The 19,117-nt window shown below is 46.6% G+C and overlaps 1 protein-coding gene across 6 annotated transcripts in view; it reads left to right on the plus strand.

Moving 5' to 3' along the window:
- The window catches only part of LOC118589057 (myosin phosphatase Rho interacting protein), a 118,001-nt gene that overhangs the window by 52,635 nt on the left and 46,249 nt on the right, over nt 1–19,117 (plus strand). For all 6 annotated transcript variants that reach the window (XM_036195913.1, XM_036195916.1, XM_036195914.1 and 3 more), the window contains exons 4-5: nt 14,534–14,685; nt 18,472–18,556. In XM_036195913.1, coding sequence (XP_036051806.1) covers nt 14,534–14,685; nt 18,472–18,556 — 237 coding nt within the window. The remainder of the gene's footprint in view (nt 1–14,533; nt 14,686–18,471; nt 18,557–19,117) is intronic.

The raw sequence follows: 19,117 nt of genomic DNA on the forward strand, positions 1-19,117 counted from the left end.
TCTGTTTTCGTTTCAGTGTTTAGACCTGGGGGCCACATTGGGGTGGATGCCTGCTTCCCTTTGTGGTAGGCTGTTCTGGACCAGCAGCTGGACATCACTCTTTGTCCAGCCTTCCTGTCCAGCTGGTTACTCCGTGCTTCAGCTTCCTTTATGACTTCTTTTGGGGCCATTTCCATCTTCAGAGTGTCTGAATTGATACTGTCCACACTTGATACTGTGTACTGAGCAAATGTAGTTGGAGTGATACATGTCAATAACTCAGCTCTGTTCATAGGCTGGGAGGCCGTCATGTTCCCTCCAGATACCGCCTGAACACCTTTTCCACCTCTCAGGTTTCGTCTTCCTAGAGGGAGGTGTGATTGAGCAGATCATGGGCTGTGAGTTGGTCATTTCCTTCAGGTAGCTGTGGTGTGAATCACTGTCTTGCCTGGGGTCTTTAAGGGTGGACTGGATACACTTTTGAAAGAAACCTGGGATAAAATTGCTGGCAAGTATAATGCTAGGGAGGATGCCACTCTGCTTGCCTCACTGGTCTTACTAATGTGGTGCTGGGAAGAAGGTCATAATTGTTGCCTCACTAATCTCTCTAGTGTGGTACTAAGGAGACCACACTTGGTGTCTTGCTAGTCTCAATACCTGATAGCTTGTCACTTGGCCCTCCCCTCCCCTGAACCCTGGCCACAGAAGTAAGTCCTGCCCCCTAAACACTGCTTAGAAAGATGCTCAGGCTGTGGTGTGGTCTCTCATGGGTATTTGGGTGTTCTGCCTGTGGTTAGTGGGAGCCTGAAAGCTGCCTAATTGGAGACTCACCAGGGTTTATTGCCCATCTTACTTCTTGCTTTCATCCTCAGCCTAGCCTTCCCTTTTTTCATAGAAAAGGTTGGAGTTTGTGCTATATCACAAGAAGTCAGTTTTTTCAGGAGACAGGTCTTGCTGTCCTTCTTCATCCCCTTCATGTCTCTGTCCTTTAAGTGGGTCTCACTGGACCATTCTGTCTGTTACGTTGTTTGTAACCACCTGTGTGTGCAAGCACTCTCACAGATCTGTGAGAGGAATATACCGAGGGCTTTGACTTCTTGAACAGAAAGGAGGCTCCTTTCTCTAATTTATTGAGAAGTCTCTAAACATCTGCTGGGTTTCAGCACCTAGCAAGTAGGAGGACTTTCTATCCCCAGGAAGTAGATGACTCTGTTGGGAAATAGGATACTTTCCTATAGAAGGAAGGCCTTACAGCCATTGTATTACATGATTTTTTAGTATATATACAAGTAGTATATTTGTAACTGCCATTGTGGCCAATTTAAAAACATTTCATCATTACAAAGAAAACCCTGTGCCTTTAGTAGCCAACTCCTTGTTCTCCCTCGGTCCCAGCTTTTTTTTTTTCCTTTCTTAAAAGTCTGGCTGGCCTGAAGTTCAACCTCATAGAGCTCTATCTGCTTCTGCCTTCCAAATGCAGCAATTAAAGGCATTTGTTACCATGCCTAACTAAAACTTATTTTTAATGCTGAAAAATACTCCATTGTGTGGATGTCCCATATTTTGCTTATCTAGTCATCTGTTGATGGATATCTGTGATCCCACCCTCAGACACCTATAAATCAGGCTATTGTGAGCAGTCACATTACAGACTTGTGTGTGGACATGTTTTTCTGTTTTATTGAATGTGTGTAACCGTGGTGCTGCTGGGTCCTAGGGTCATTGTATTTGGCCTTTGAAGTATTTGACACTACACTTTCCCACAGTGGCTACCTCAGCTCTCATTCTGACCGGCCAAGTGTGAGGGCTTGTCTAGGCACATTCTTATTGAATATGTGCAACCTGGGTTAGTCGGTTCTCACTGTAGTTCTCATTGACATTCTCCTGGTGACTGAGCAGGCTTTTTAACCTCTGTGATCCTGTTTCTTCTTGAAGAAACCTAGCATGCAATGAAGACTGTATTATTTATTTATTTGTCTGATAGTCATACAACGTTTGTTGTGTTATAGACACTCACATCAAATTCATGTCAGTCTTTCTGAAATAGGCCTCGGTATACTCATCTTATAGATGAAAGAAACTAAGGTCCAGAGAGCAGAGGGACAGCCCCCACAGCCATGGTGCTGTGTTACATTTCCATGGTTATCTATGCCTGGCATGTTACACATGAGCAGCACTTTCTGGGTGTACATTGTAAAGCACATCAGGTGTGGTACTGCACAGGTGGCCATGGAGTTTTGCTGAGTTGAGTCTTTGCCCACATAAGCACATCATTTCCCTCAGCCTAGACTAGGACCCACTGTGGCAGGTGTTAGTTTCCCTTAAGGGAAACTTGCTCAGTTTGGGTTGCTCTTGGCTCTGAGAGGGGATACTGTGGCACATGGAAACCACAGCAACCTTGTTGTGTCAAGGGTGTCTCCCCTCTGTAGATGTGGGCACCTGCTCCTGAGCGAGGCCTACTCAGGGAGCCGAAAGCAGAGGAGGACAATCCTTTGTTTGTAGCTGTGTTGGAGGCTCAAGCATGAGAGACTCAATTTCTGGTCATTTGAAACTCTGCAAGGGAAAAGGGACTGAGTGTGAGTTTGCCCTAGGGACACGGTGCTGACTCTGTGGCCTGGGCAGGACTTCCTTCAGTTCACTTTAGTTTTTTAATCTTTAAAACAGTCATTCTCATAGCATATAGGACTCCTGAGGCCTTTTAGAAATGTTTGTTTTAAAAACAAAACAAAAAGAATTCTAACATACACAAGCCAAGCAGTGGTGGCGCATGCCTTTAATCCCAGAACTGGGGAGGCAGAGACAGGTGGATCTTTGTGAATTTGAGGCCAGCCTGGTCTACAAAGCGAGTTCTACGACAGCCAGGGCTGTTATACAGAGAAACTTTGTCTTGAAAAACAACAAAACAAATTAGAGAAAAAAATTTTTAATTTACTTACTTATTTTTACAGTGCTGGGGTTAAACTCAGGGCTTTACATATCCTAGGCAGAGCCACATATCCTAGGCAGAGCCACATACCCAACCAGCCCTTTTACTTTTTTTTTTTTTAAGATTTTTTTTTTTTTATTTATTATGTATACAGTGTTCTGCCTACATGTATGCCTGCAGGCCAGAAGAGGGCGCCAGATCTCATTACAGATGGTAGTGAGCCACCATGTGGTTGCTGGGAATTGAACTCAGGACCTCTGGAAGAGCAGCCAGCTCTCTTAATCTCTGAGCCATCTCTCCAGCCCCCCTTCTACTTTTTAAAAGTTTTGTGACAGTTTCACTGTATAACCTAGACTGGCCTTTTAACTCACAGTTCTACCTCAGCCTCCTACACCTGATTGACAGATGTGTACAACTGTTCCTAGTCTAGAAACATTTACTGAACTGATAGATTGAGAAAAGAATACTCATGATTAGGCACTAAGTGACATTTCCAGCAGAGCAGACCTAAAGAGCCAGTACAAAGCTGAAGCCTCCATATGGTTTATCTCGGTGGGACAGTGTTCTAGTGTCATGTTCCTCAACCCCTGCCAGTCTGGATACAGTATAAGGTACCCAGCATTCCATTGTTCACAGAGCAAGTAAGTGGGTAGGAGGATGTGAGTTTCCTATCAGTTTTCCCTAGTATGTGTTATTCCATGGGCAAAGGACAGAGTTAACAGATCATAGCTTGGCTGTGTTTGGGTGGACTTACTACCCAGGCCCTGGCCATCCTCATCTCTTTACTGTGTCCTCTTCTTTCTTGTCTTTGACTAGGTTGGGCCTGAAAGGCCTGTGATTCCTGGTGTATTTTGAGCTTGATCTTGAGTTCCTTACTTTCTAGTTACTTTGAAACTTGGGGAATTTTCAAAGGGTATTTGAATGCCTTTGGGCTTTTAGCTTATATAGCTCCAGCTAAGCCTTCTCCAAGGTGGCCCACTAATGTACAAGGTCAGCCTATGGCCCATGGTCGTTAATGGTTGGCAGGGAAGAGTTTGTGAGCTAAGAGTTGTACTGGTCTACAGATGACCTATGTCAGCCAGCTTCTTGCACCAAGCAGAACCTAAGGCTCCAGCCCCATTGCTCAGAGCCTAGTCTTCAGTTAGTGTACCTTTGGCAGCCCCTAGTAACAAGGATACCTATTTCCAGACTTTGTCCCCTCTCATCTCACACAATTCTGGCCACATCACTTCTGTCACACATCTCTGAAAGGGGCTGCTGTCCTATCGATGGAACAATTGCCTGGCATGCTTGTGGTCTCTCTGTTTCTCTGTTTCTTCACTAAGTGGTGTCATGCCTGCTTCAAGAAAGATACCATACCTGTACTCCTTCCTCTCCAGTTCCTCAGGTTCAAGCTTCATTTTGTTGTTGTTGTTGTTGTTGTTGTAGCTAGTAGGTGGTTTAGGAGTGCTGGTCCAAGCCCTCTGTGAAGCCATTTCATCATCCACAACCTGTTAGCTCTGCACAGCTGTGTTCTGTCTCAAATTCTCAACCCATGTTTGCTTTTGTCAGGTCATCTTGGGCCCAGCCAAAAAGCTGTGAGTGACTCTAGGCAGCTGAGTGGTCAGCTTAAGAAAGAGCCTGCTGTGGTAGCAAGGAGAGTCCTGTGGGAGGCCAGCTCCCTACCTTTCAAAAAAGCTCTTAGGAGGAGGAGAGAGGGACAAGAAAATTTTAGATAGAAAGATAGCAAAGAGGAGAAAGACAGAAACACAGGATAGCTTTGGGAGGACCTGGATCAAAATCCAACGGTCCCTTCTGCTTCTTCAAAAGGGCTTTTTATAACAATGCCAAAGGGCGTGGCAAAAGATCTACCCCTTGCAAGATCAAAGCACGCCGCATAGCCAAGTGTAGACTCTTCCAAACACCTGATAACCATGTGGTCAAATCATCCCCTTATGCAGCCCTGCTGGGTAAAGCAAGCTCAGATTCTTAGACCCTGATAAAGTTCTCAATAGGACACCTCTGTGAGTCCTTACAGAAGCCAGGGTCTCAAAAGTTCTGAGGCAGTGGCTCTAGCCTCAGCTGGGTGCCAGAAGCACCTTAGGAGGCTTTCACCCTCCTGATTGCCCAGTCCTACCCTAGGAAATAGGAAGCTTCTGTTTTCAGATTTGGCTGATTCTGTCATTCAGCAAATGCTGAGACCTATGCGTATAGCTTGATTTAGTAAACTAAATTCTCCAGGCTTGGGATGCCAGCCAGCCTCTGCCTCCCTCCAATCAGTTTTCCCTCCTACTTACCCCAAATCTTGAGACAGCACAGTATGGTGTGAATCTGAAATGCCTCACCAAAGGCTATGTGCTAAGTGCTTGGTTGATAGCATGGATTCACCTGTTACTAAGTTCATAATTTGATCGTCTCTTGGAGTTGATAGAAATTTTAAAGTTATAGGATCTAGTTGAAGGGAGCAGATCCTTTGCTCACCCCGCACCCCAGTCACTCATTTCCTCTTTCCATGGCACCATGATGTTTTGCCTCACTTCAAGCAATTGAGCCAGCAAAACATATATTGAAACCCTTGAGTTTGTGACCTATGAATCAAAATAAAAATTTCCTCCTCCAAGTAGATTTTTTCAGGTATTTTGTCACAGTAATAGAAGAACTCACTAATTCATTTCACTTGTTACTCTCCTATTTTCGTCTTTCATCCAAATGTTTTTGGGAAGGTCTCAAAAACTCATACTAAAAAGTACACATTTTTACCCATTGATACTCCCATGCCCCTTTGAGCTCTTAGACAGTGGCAGACCCTTTGGTAGTTCACTGGAGGAGATTCTGGATGGTGATATAACTAGAGATGTGCTTTGGAAATGAATAGCACCTGGAGGCTCCAAAGCAGGAGCAATCATTGAGTGTGGTACCTGAAGAGAGTAGTTCTTTCTTACAGAGGTACATCTCCATGCACATGGACTGGCCTGAACAGTTTTATAAGTAAATGGATAGTGGTTGATGAGAAGTACTGTTGGATCCAATGGGAGAAAGCTAGGCCATGCAGTAGTGGTAGTGTGCTTAGCCAGGCACAGACATCATCAGAGAGACAGAGAGTAACAGATAGGATTGTGCTTGAATTCCAGCAGCATATACATTTCCTTCATGGGCAGCTAAGAAGTCTAAAAGCCACGATACCCTATGAGCAATGAGAATACCCACCACTTGCCTGGAGGATTTTAATGTCACTCTCCAGGAAAGGCCCCTGGTTTATGGATAAGGGACTAATCTAGAGCAAGGCAGAGGTTGTACTAGATCAACCTGGAGCACCTTGTCCTTCGGAGTGAGGAAGTACTCTGATACCACACAGGAGCCACAGGAAAAGCTCCTGCAGCCAAAGCCAAATGTGAACAACAAAATGAATAATTTATCATTTGACTATAATCCAGGTATAAGTTAAATATCGACAAGTCTGTGCAGATATAAGTTGATGATTGATAAAGAAATAAACAAATGGGGGGAAGAGGAGCAAAAAACTGCAAAAGAATTTCCAATAATCCATGCAGATTCTCTCCTTTTATAGGAGCGTCATCACTCCCCCCTCAAGCAGACTATGTAGTATATAGTGATTTTCTTCTGGATCTGGGCTATGGTTTATCACAAGACTTACCCAGCAGGGGCTGAGGATCAACACTAACACCAGTGAGAAGTCCTACACCCTGATCAGGTAGAAGGAAAGATGTGCTCTACCTCGGTGGCTTTCCTTCTTAAGATCCAGAACCACAGGCTAGCCATGAGAAAAACAAATATACCCAATTGAGTCACATTCTTAAAATATATGGCTAGCACTTGCTAAAACTGTCAAGATCATGAAAAATAAAGTTTGAGAAACCATCACAGCCAAGAGAAGCCTAAGGTTCCATGACAGTATACTGTGCTATGGCCTTAGAGCAGAAAAAGAACACTAAGAGTACTCAGAAGACTCAAACAGCATGGGCTTCTGTTGATTGGTGTCAGTATTGGTTGGCTATTCCTAAAGACTGAACCTGGTAAAAGATGTTGATAACAGAGCCACCTGGGTAATGAGTATGTAGAAATTCTGTATGATCATTACAACCTTTAAAAGTTAAAACATAGTAATAAAAAGAAAAAAAAAGTACCAGAGACTCCGGGGAAAAGAGGGTTGCCCTAGACCCAGCTGCTAGGGTAGGCTAGAAAAAGAGGCTCCTTAAAGGGCTGGCAGGGTGGGACAGGGGCCTAGACTGTAGGGAGGAACACCTTAGAGTGAAACCCACGCACTAGGACCTCTTTTCTGCTTATGTCGTGGAAGCCTGGCTGTGGGTGGCTCAAGAGAAGCACGTGTGCCAGTAGGGCAGGATGTGAGCTGCCATCCTTGTCTGTCCTTGTCACATCAAAGCACCACAGGACAAAGCTACAGAATTGAGATGGATGAGTCATGTGCTAGTTTTGTATGAAGTATGCTGGTTCTTGACTGCCTGCATGACCTACCTTCCTACCTTCCTGCTTCTCCAAGCTTAGGTGAGAGTCCTGCTGTGGCTGCTCATTCTCTTCAGCTTATGCTGCTCCCTCCTGACCCTGTTCTGCTTGCTTGGGAGGCTTTTTCCAAGAACACGTAATAGACCAGACTGCCCCTCCCTCTCTAGTAACAGTCCTTATTGAGGCTTCACCTCTTCCCTTCGTGGTCTGTGTGATCTGCCTGACTCATCTCCCGGTTCAGCCTGGGGAGTCAGAGCTTTTGTCGTCCAGTTTATTACTATGCTCCTGGCACGAGTTGCCAGCATCACCCGTGGCACTGCTTTACTTCTCCCGGTGACTTTCTTCACCTATAGTGGAGATGATGCTCCTTCACAGTTACAGAGATACAACATGTTTATGGAAAGGGCCTTGGCGAATGAACTTGCTCATCTGTCCCTCTGCTCTCCTGCTCTTGGAGCCTACCTCTTCATAGACTAATCTACCCCTATGTCACTTGCTGCATCCTGAAGACTCTTGGCCTCCATGGCTGTATTCGTACCTTTGTCCTAATACTTAAGTCAGCTGTGTGTGCCCTCTTCTCCTCTGCACTTTGCAACCTATAGCAGGTGCTGTGGTTCACTCTTTACTATGGCTCTTGGCATTGCATCTAGTAGATCCTTTCAGAGTTAGTGACATGGGAGCGGGCCACTAGCTAGCTGCAAGTGACATTCAGACAGATAGCCATTCATTTAATCCATATATAAAAGACCAGCTCCTTAATACCATGTGACAAGAGCCATCTTTGCAGCCAGAGGCTATGTTGTTCTGCTGGTGGGAAGGAGATGGGTTTCTTTAGGATTGTGCTAAGAACTCTGGCATCTCACCCCAGGAAATAGGCTGCATGCTGATCTCTGTGATCCAGGCTGTGTTGGAAGACTCAGGCCTCAGATAGGACAAATTTGTATGTGGTTTGACCTAGGATTACTACAATCCAGAAATGGTGGTTCATATGTCAGCTGCTGCTGCTTACCACTAGAAGTAAGGGTTGTGGAAAGGCAAGGCCATGCCCAGTTGTGACAGCCTGTATTCTGAATCTACTGAAAAGGCTCTGCAAGGCCACCACCTAGAACCAGAGTTGACCAGATTTCACATCGCTCTGTCCAGCTGTATCTGCAGAACTGCCACTTCCACATAAGGGTGTGATAGCAGCAAGGCACACTTCTTACCCTGTTTCTGCTCCAAATGTGTTCATTTTTGTTTTCCATCTTGGGACTCTGAGTTGGTCTAGGCTATGTCCATCCTTCTATCGGTCCAAATATGCATCACAAAAGTTAACACTTGAGCTGTTCTTAGTTGCTAGTTCTGTGGTACTGAGTACACTCAGACTGCTGTGCAACCATCACTACCGTGTGCTCCAGACCTCTTTCCAAATGGAAACAGACACCATCAAACACTAATACAATGTTCTCCCTTAGCCCTTAGCCCTTCCTATTCTACTTAAAGTTTCTGTGGATCTGACTTACTAAGCCCCTTATTTAAGTATAAGGACAGTGTGTGTCATTTTGTGACTAGTTGACTTCACTCAGGATTTAATCCGATTTTAACACCTACCAGAACTTTATCCCATTTCATGACTAAATACTCCAGTGTACGCATGGTCTACCTCTTGTTTTCCATCCATTCATCAGTGGGCAGTAGCCTTGCTTCTGCTTCCCTACTGCTGTGATAATGCTGTGGTAGACATGGAGTGAAGTGCTTGCAGTATAGGCATGTTCCACCTGGGCCTGGTTTTCTGTGCTACTGTGGATGGGGCACAGGGCTTTGTTTATGTTAGCCAAGTGTTCACCACTGATCGATTTCTTTAGCCCTCTATGCTTAATTGTTGAGGAATCTCCATAACTCTTTCCCATAGCAACTGCACCATTATATATTACTGTCAGTGCTGTGAGAAGGTTCCAGTTCTCCACCGGCACTTGTGCTTATCTGCCCATCCCCCTTTTCTGTTGGCATCCTAGTATGTTGTGATGTGGTGTCTTCTGCTCGAGATTTTATTTGTATTTCCTTGATGACTCATGTTGAATGTATTTTCATGAATATATGCTCATCAGGCACATGTCTTTAGAAGAATGACTGCTCAAATCTGCCCAGTTCTTAACTGTTGTGTTCTTGCTCCTGGCCTTTAGTCCTTTATATATTCTGGATGTTTGACTTTGACCACTGTGTTGTTCACAAGTATTCTTCCTTCTCTCAAAGTTGCCCTTTCTATGGTTTTGGTTCTTTTGTTCGTTTAATTTTGATGGAGTCCATTTTATGGGTGGTGGTGGTGGTGGTTGTTGTTGTTGTTGTCTTTTTGCCTGTACTTTTGGTATCACATCTGAGAAATTGTCAAGTCCAAGCTGGAGCTTAACTTTTGGTCTTCTAAAAGGACAATAGGTTTTGCATTTTCCCCTCTCCCTTTGGAGACAGGGTCTTGACATCTAGCCCAAGCTACCTGTGAACTCATGATCCTCCTTCCCTTGCCTCCCATGTCTGACATAGTAGGTTTTTAATGGTTGCTATTTGTTTTGACAGGTCTTGGTGACTTGGCCTTGAACTTTCTGTTATTTTGCTTCAACTCTCTGAGTGCTGGGATAACAGGCCTATGCCACCACATCAAAGCCACTTTTGCTCTTATGTAGTGGGTTGTTGTCACATATGATAAGAGCAGGCACTTGGTTCTTGTGGAGGTGGTCAGGTGGGTGAAGATGTCAGTTCTTCTAGCCTCAGCTTTAGGAGTAAAGTGGGCCTTGGCTGGGTGGGGCAGGCTTCCTAAAGGAAGGCTTTGGCTACTTACTAGGACCCAAGTATCTTGCTCACCAGCAACTCTAACCAGATGGGGCTGGCACAGCAGATATGAGAAGGAACTTCTTGGGCTTGGCAGTGTGTGACAAAAGTCCATGTTCTATTCTTTCATTCTTGCAAAATAAATTTAGATAATCTAACAATGCCCCCTAGAAGCTCTGGGTCATTTCTGTACCAACCTATAAAGCCTTTGGACCTTTGCATATAAAGATGTCTTGGTGGGTAAAGGTGCCTGTCACCAGTCCTCACAGCCTGAGTTTCAATCCCCAGGATCTTGTAAAAGGAGAGAATTTACTTTCTTTAAGTTCTTCTCTGACCTCCAAAATTGTACTGTGGCATGAACACACCCACAGAAATGTGCAATATATACGCGTAATAAATAAATACAATAAAAAAGTAACCAAATAACATTTTAAAGTAAGAATATTGATTTGTAATATTTCATTGTACATTGAATGTCTGCACTTGTATGTATATATGCCTATAACTAAGTAAAAGTGGTGTTTTCTATGGGTCTTAGTCAGGTGTTTTTTAAAGACCCATCCTGGGATTAAAGAGATGGCTCAGTGGTTAAGAATACAGGCTGTGCCTGGCAATACATGTGGTGGCGCATGCCTTTAATCCCAGCACTCAGGAAGCAGAGGCAGGCAGATCTCTGTGAGTTCGAGACCAACCTGGTCTACCGCGTGAGGTCCAGGACAGCCATGGCTTCACAGAGAACCATGTCTCAAAAAACCCAAAAAGTTAAGGCCAGTCATCTCAGCTGATCAGGGATAAATAGGGACGTGCAGATGTCCCTTTAGTAGAAGACATTCTTGGGCACCTCCCTAGGAGTGGAATAACTGGATCATGAGGGAGTTGTGTTGTTAGTGTTTTGAGAGGCCTCCACATTTCTGGAGTGGCTGCACTCACTTATACTCCCAACACTGGATAAGTAGAGTTCCTCTTTCCCCATACCCTCGCCAGTACTGATTGTCTTTTTCTTGATTATCATTCTCACCAGAGTAAGATGAAGTCTCAGAATAGTTGTGATGACACACGTATACAGTAGAATTTTATTGAGCAATAAGGAAAGTGAGATTATGAAATCTTCAGGAAAAAAAGATGGAACCAAAAAACTTAAGTAAGATAATCCCTGCTCAAAAGGCAGATCCCACAAGATTCTTTTCTGTGTACAGATTCTCAGCTCTGGCTGTTAAATATGTGTGTTCATGTGGGAGAAACGTGGGCAAAAGCCGGGAAACTGGAACAGGCACATAGGACTGGGACACAGGTCTCTGAGTGGGAAGGAAGGATAGGGAAAACAACAGAGCAAAGTAGGAGGACGAACAGTGGGGCAGATGGGCACATTGCTGGTGGCAAGAGGAGGGCAGCCTGGGAACGAGAATCAACAAAATGAAACATGTGGCAAACCCCCGATGGAAACCTATGATTTTGTAAACTGATTTTAAAACTAAAAGGAAGAACGCCGGGCGGTGGTGTCGCACGCCTTTAATCCCAGCACTCAGGAGGCAGAGCCAGCCTGGTCTACAGAGCCAGATCCAGGACAGGCACCAAAACTACACCCTGTCTCAAAAAACAAACAAGCAAGCAAACAAACAAATAAAAAGGAAGAGCCACCAGGGCTCCGTGAGGTAAACCTGAGTTCAATCCTATGGTAGGAGAGAGCCAACTCCTGAAGCTTGTTCTCTGGCCTCCACACATGTGCAGTGGCCCGGGTGTGTGCACATATCAATGTAAAACATTTTAAACAAGTTGTTGCTCTTTAGAAGTAAGTTCATTAATCTACCCGTTCATCCTATTATACCCTTTTTTTTCTTTAAAAAGAGGTTGCATTTATAATCAACCCGTTTTAAATAAAATATTGTTTCAGCACTCCTCTTCACTCTGCCTCTGCTGGGATTACAGATGTGCACCAACAGACATGCCTACCTGGCCGCCTTTGCCTTCTGTTGACCATTTTGTAACCCTTTATAAAGGAAATAGAGCTGAGACCTGGGAGGTAGAGAGATTGAAAGGTGAGACCATGGCTGCACTCAGCTGTAAGGCAGGGTCTTTGGTTCATGGTCAAGTGTCTGGTACAGAGTATTGCCGTGCAAGAGGGAAGAGTAGGGCTGTAGGGACCTGAGCAGTTTGGTGACACTGAATCCTTGAATGGCCTGGTGGCCAGTATCTTGAGAAGGGAATAATGGGATTTTTGTTGATATGTTTTATCATCTCCACTTAACTCACCTTTTTGCTTGATATATTTTCATATTTCATAATCTATTGATATAGGTCTGAAATCCATAATGGCCATTGCTGTGTTGTTGTTTTGTTTTTTGAGACAGAGTTTCTCTGTGTAATAGCCCTGGCTGTCCTGGAAATTGCTTTGTAGACCAGGCTGGCCTCCAGCTCACAGAGATCCACCTGCCTCTGCCTGCCCAGTGTTGGGATTAAAGGCGTGCACCACCATGTCTGGCCTTCACTGTCAGTGTTTTAATCCCAACGATTGGAATGGAGTTCCAGCAGTAGGGAGAAGAGGCATCTTTTGCAGTCCCTTGCATCTGATCACTTCTGACTCTCTGCACAGTTTATGTCATTCTGTCTCCCAATATCCACAGCATTAGTTTTCTCTTCTGTCTCAGAGATAAGATGTGCCTGGTCCAGGGATGAAGAGTTCTTAGAGGACAGTTTACCCAAAGCAGGTTTATGTTGCATACTGGAGAGGGCCTGTGATTAGAGCTTATGTGGACTAGAAGGGACTGGCACTGGGAAGAAGGGAAATTAGGATCTTGTCCTGGGACTCGCCACACAGAAAGTGACCAGACTCTGGGTCAGGGCAAGACTGGGTATTAGACTGCTGTCTCTGTCCATTGCTCCTCCAGAAGCCCTGCTTCTGGGTTGCAGGACTGACTGCCTCTGCTGCAAAGCTGGGCTGGGCCCTCTTAATACACCCTTCCCCAGGGTGTATGCTCTTGAGCTCAGAGGCTCACTAGTTAGGGGCTCCAACTTTCAGCCATGGGGAAGAAAACTATCATGGGCCTTGTGTGGGTGAGAGCCCTCTATTCTGGTGCTGTGTTCCTGCCTCTTCCCCTCCACCCCCAACCCCCAAGTCTGCAACAGCAAGTTAGAAACTCTGGGGTCATCTGATGGCCTTAACTGGAAAGGGCCTACAGAAGACTTGCGAAACAGGCACTTGACAGGTAAAACTCATGGGGTAGTGGTTCTGAGCTCAGTGTGGGTACCAGGCCTCATACCCTCAGACAAGGCTCCACCCTCAGCCTCAGTCAGCAAGATGTTGGTAAAAATGGATTCATAGAGCTAGAGATGGAAGCAAGCCAACTGAAAGTATCAGACTGCTGCTCCAAACACTTGGTGCTAAGAAAGGAAGCCTGTCAAGTAGTAACTGGATGAGAAGTTGCTGTCTGCCCCAAAGCCTGCCCACCTGTGGCTTCTGGAGCTGACTGACAATGTTTCCCTATAGAATCTGGCAATGTAAAAACAACAACAACAAAACCCTGGCATAATATAATACATAGCACCCTGTCTGCCTTCCCAGAGTGTCTGTGTTTGCGGGGTAGTGGAGGCTAACTGTCCAGGCCTTTTTTAAGAAGTCCTCTCATCCAGCCCTTCACTTCAATGGAAATCTCTCAAAGCTTTCCTTTTCTGATTTTGGTTTTCTGTTCTTTCTTTTGGTTTTCCGAGACAGTGTTTCCCTGTAGTTTTGGAGGCTGTCCTGGACTAGCTCTGTAGACCAGGCTGGCCTCAGACTCACAGAGATCCACCTGCCTCTGCCTCCCGAATGCTGGGATTACAGGAGTACACCACCACCGCCCGGCCAGTTTTCTGTTCTTAATTTTCATGTCTTAACTGTGCATGTGTGCTTGTGTGTTGATCCATGCCTGTCAAGAAGTTTCTGCTCCTTAAAGCCCTGGCAGGTGTAGGTGGGCCTTTGAGTCTGTCTCCCAGCCTTAGGGCTAGTGTTCAAGGATGTGGCTCTACCCTATCTGCTTCCTTCTGTCTTAAAAAACAACAACAAAAAGAAAAGTCTTGCTCTTGAATCTGCTTTCTCCGAGACTTTTCCTCACAGATCTGAGACGGGGGTTTTGGCTGTCTGTCCTCCCCAGCAGTCCTCACTGGGCTCTTCTATCTTGCCCCTCCTCCGGTGCAAGCTAGGATACTGTTCTCCAAGTAGGAGGTGAAATCCAGCTGGGTGTCCTCTAAAGATGTCCAGCTTGGCCTGCCCCACCGTGGATGGTGGTTAGGACTTGGTGTTGTGAGGAAAGAGGACTGAGGAGAGGGCTGGGTACTGCTGGTGGCTGTGGGTCCTGACACCCCTTTTGAGTGACTTGTTTGTACTTGCAGCCTACCACCCTCCCTCAGGGCACCATCAACATGAACCAGTGCACGGATGTGGTGGATGGGGAGGCCCGCACAGGGCAGAAGTTCTCTCTCTGCATTCTGACGCCTGACAAGGAGCATTTTATCAGGGCAGAGACCAAGGAGATCATCAGTGGGTAAGTGCCCAGAGCCACAGGAGTACCATCTGTTTGTCGACCCATTTCTGTGGACCCCAGGGCTGCTAGGTCTTCCTCAGAATTCTTCACTGGTTGGTGCCTTCCCCCGCCCCCACGCCTGTTCTCACCCTGTGCCTCATTGGTACTCAGCTACATAGTACTGCTTATGCCTTCCCCTCAGACAGAATAAGTCCTCTTGTTTCAGGCTGTGTGTCAGCCCGTTTGAGAAACATGTCCTGTGTAGTACTGGAAAACTCCAGGTGATTCACATGCATGTATTTCCTCAGTGATGAACCCTACTCATCGTATAAGGCTGGAAGAGGACAGGTGTGTCAGGGTTTGGAAGAAATCAATTTGGGGTCGAAGGGAACAGGCTCCAGCACAGGGTAGAGGACATGAAGCCCTCTGGTTTAAGCAAGGACAAGGCCACTGGGAGCCTTGCCTCCCTCTGGCATCAGTTGTATCTCCAGTGAGACTGTTTAGGAAGCCAGCCAGGACTGGCCAAGGGATATCCTTTGCTGGATGACGAAGAATTCCCCCTTTCAAGCTTCTGGGGACAGTATGGAGAAGTGCTTTGTGTGTCTTCCTGAGTTTAACCCAGAACATGAGATTTAAGGATTTCAAGGGCTTCTAATGAACCTGTGTTCTATGCCAAGGAATCTGAGGGTCGAGAACAGGGGAGCAGTCAGGTATGAGCAACCCTCTGTACTCCTGACTGCACCTGGTGCTACCTGACCTGACCCAGAACACCTGTCCCAAATGAGTCGTCTTGGGGAACCTCACCTGCCCAGGCTTGGATCTAGAGAAGGCCTGAGTGGCATTTGGGGTTGAAAAGGGAGTCTGAGGTCCTCAGGACAAGCTAGGAGTATCTGGAACTGGGGCACTGATGCCATGTGGTTCAGAGAGTTGATATTTAGCATCTGACTGACTGATCACTTTGACTCCACTCTGAGCCACCTCTACTTGGTTACTCCTCTGTTGTCTTCTCTGTCAGCATGTACCATGGGGGGCCTGCTAGGTTATTGGTTATTGATATCATAATAAACATGGTTATACATGATCGTTAACTGACCAAGATACCAGCGGCATGTGGCTTCAAAATCCTGTATGTGGGCTAGTACTCCCGGGGATCCATGGCTTATGTGGTAGGTCAGTGGTGCAGCCCTAGTTACAAGAAGCCACCAGAAGCTCTTTCTCTCCACTCATTCCTGAAACCCTTCTTCCGACCCAAGCAGCTGCTTCTTTAGCCTTGCACACATGCTGGGATCTTTGGTACCCATAGAAGTCAGGCATGGCACAAATGTTCCAGGAACAGGTGCTTTACCCTCTCTCTGTCTCTTCTAATCTTGATACCCTCTCCAAGACTATTGTGGCTCTTCATCTGTGTATTCCAAGCCCCATTGGCCTACATCCTCTGGTTACATCAAAACGAGTTCCTAAGAAGATACTTTCACCAAACTGGATGGGGGAGAGCAGGGGCATCTACCATCTACCCAACCTTCCTCCCTGCCTTTCCTCTCAGATTGCCTGAAGGAAGTGGGTGGTTCATTCTCTGGTTCCTTCTGGCTAGGAGTGACTTCCTTTTCCAGAGGATTGCTTGGGGCTCATTTTTGTTCTCTGGCTCACCCAGAGGCTAGGATCCTTTTCTCCCTGCCCTACCATCAGCTCTGCCCACACTCATTCTCACTGACCGAGTTCTGCCTTCTGGAGCTGGAGAAACTTGGTACCCACCAACTTCATGTCCACTAACTGATCCCCATCTCTTCACTGGACTCTTGTTCTTAACATTTCCAACACATCTGAATATGTTGGATACATCCCACTGGACTTCGTTGACAAACTCACATGTAGCTAGGTATTGCAACACACACCTGCAATTCCAGCATTTGGGATACTAAGGCAAGAGGAGGGTCAGGAGTTCCAGAACAGTCCAACAGCCTGAGCTACATAGCAAGACCTTGGTTTGTTGTTTTAAGTGGGAGGAAGAAGGGAGAGATAGGAATGTAGACCTCCATTATTCCTCAGCCCTAACAACACTAACTCTGGCCACAGCAAACTTAGCAGTGACCGAAAGTCCTAGGTTTCCCTTCCTTAAAAACTTCCCAAGTTCCTAGGTAGCTGAGTAGCTGAGCAGTCCACCTCCTCTTGATGACTCCACCCTGTCAAGGCTCCTTGGTGTTGACAATGGATTGAACATGGGGGGCTTTGAGCACTTTGGAGGTTCTACAAGCTCTGCCATATGCCCCACATACCTGGGGGCCCTGGTGGGGAGGTAATTTTGACCTAGGATTCTAGCGAAGTTATAGGAGTCACTCCCTTCAGGTAAGGATCCTCTAGTATCTGACAGAAATATCAACTGACATGGAGTGGTTCCAAGACCCAGTCTTCCTGGAAGCAGGAAGGATAGGGACTCCATGCACTTGGAAGCCTGCCCATCTGCTAATCTCCCAGATGTAACTCCTTCCTTTCTCTGGGGCCCTGGAGAAGTGACCTATAGGACCTCAATGCTCAGAAGAGAGTAGGCCTTTGGTTGTGCTCTTAGCAGCTTGTGCATCCCTGGGCGTGCATTAAGATGAGATGGGCTAAGTAGTCCTGTGTGTAGCAACTGTAGATCCCTGTACAAAACTTGGCTTCCCTAGCTACCAGCTCCCAAGACTGCTCCAAAAACCAATGGGATGCTTGTCTTCCCTTCTTGCAGCAAACCCAAATTACAGAAGCATCTCAAGGAGTCCTTCTCTTGCTCCAGGGGTACTGATAGGTACAGGCATGTGGCCACTGTCATCACTGCCTAGACCTGGACCCAGCATGGGCCCTTGTGTTTTGTGAAGTTTGGAGCCTTGTCCCTCTTGTGGTTCTTACAGTTACTGCTTGTCTAACAGAAGGCTGGCTGCTGTACCCCACTTGGTCATGGCTTGTCTAACAGAAGGCTGGCTGCTGTACCCCACTTGGTCATGGCTGAGGCCAGATTTCAGAAGCAAGCCCTCCTTTATCCTTTATGTTACAGTTCTTCAGAAATTCTGAACATGCTCTCATCTAGCCACTGGTCTCTGAAATGAGATGTGCTCCAAGGGGCTAGGAGTACCCAGCAGGGGCTCTGGTTAGGTAGTAGCAGTACCAGAACTAGGGTCCTAACCTTTTGCCCACAGCTCTTTCTCTCTCCATGCTTTCTGTTACTGGCCCAGGATGGCTTTCTAAAATGCAAGCTTTGATGAAGGATCTTGGCACCTGTGTGGCCTTGTCCAACCCTAGGATGCCTAGCACGTTTCCTGTGTGAGTAGTGGTCTGACTGGTCAGCCTCTCACTCCTGAGGTGACCCACCATGAGAACTTCACTGATAAAACTCTCAGTTTTCTCCTTTAGGCCAGTATCTGCCCCAATAGCCCTAATTATCTGCCATGGTCTGGCTGTGCACTTGTTAAATCCAAGTCTGGGAAGAGGTTTTAAAGTTGAGACTAGGTCCTGAGAACAGGGTCAGTAATGGGACAGTGATATCCTTCCATTCCATGGTGCCTTTGGTGGACCCTGCCTCTTTGTCAGAATAGAGAAATCTTCTTGCTCTGAGCCCATGGTGGCCGTGGAAGGGTTACTGTCTGGCCTAGTCCTGATACAGCCTGTGCTTTTCTCTTGTCTGGGGTAACCTGCTCAGTGTCTGTATGACCACTGAATAGGTATCTCCAGAAAGGGCACCTGAGGGAATTGAGGTCTCTACCACCCAGGACAGCTTGGAGTCATGGGTCCTGAAAGCCAGGGATTCACATGGTGCTTTTTCTCCTCTCTTCTTACCAGGTGGCTAGAGATGCTCATGGTGTATCCCAGAACCAACAAGCAGAACCAGAAGAAGAAACGCAAAGTAGAGCCACCCACCCCACAGGTAGGCTGGTTGGCATGTCCCCTAGTGGAGCTAGGCCTGGGAAGAATTAAGGGCAAGAGGGTGGGGAAAGGTCTGGCCAGGGCTCAGGTGGTCACAGCTTGCATGCCTCCTCCTCCCTCCTGCCTGTACTCTAGGAGCCACAGGCCATATATCATCCTCTTTGAATCACTGAGCAGAATAGCCTGCTAGAATGCCCTGGACTGTCTTCAGGAAGCTTCAGGCCAGCAGGCAAATTGCATGTGTCCCTTCCCCTACCTATCCTGTCAGCCTCTGGGAAGGGCAGAGAGCTCTATTCTTCTGCCACAGCCAAAGGAAAGCAGTGACCCTGTAGACAGCAGGCTAAGCAACAGGGAAGGTGAGCCCTGGAGGGCCCCTGCCTTGACTCATGTGATCAGAGCTAGGTGGCTGGGGGAGCCTCACCAGGCCCAGTCCTTCCCTTCCTCCCTCCCTCCCTCCCTTTCTCATTCCCTCCCTCCTCCTAACCATTATTCCGGGCTCATTGGTGGAAGGGCTCTGCCCCCATTCTCACTGTGTTCGCCACACCCTTGAGCTCTGGAAGGG

Source organism: Onychomys torridus, chromosome 8 (assembly GCF_903995425.1).
Source record: "Onychomys torridus chromosome 8, mOncTor1.1, whole genome shotgun sequence".
NCBI classification, from domain to species: Eukaryota; Metazoa; Chordata; class Mammalia; order Rodentia; family Cricetidae; genus Onychomys; species Onychomys torridus.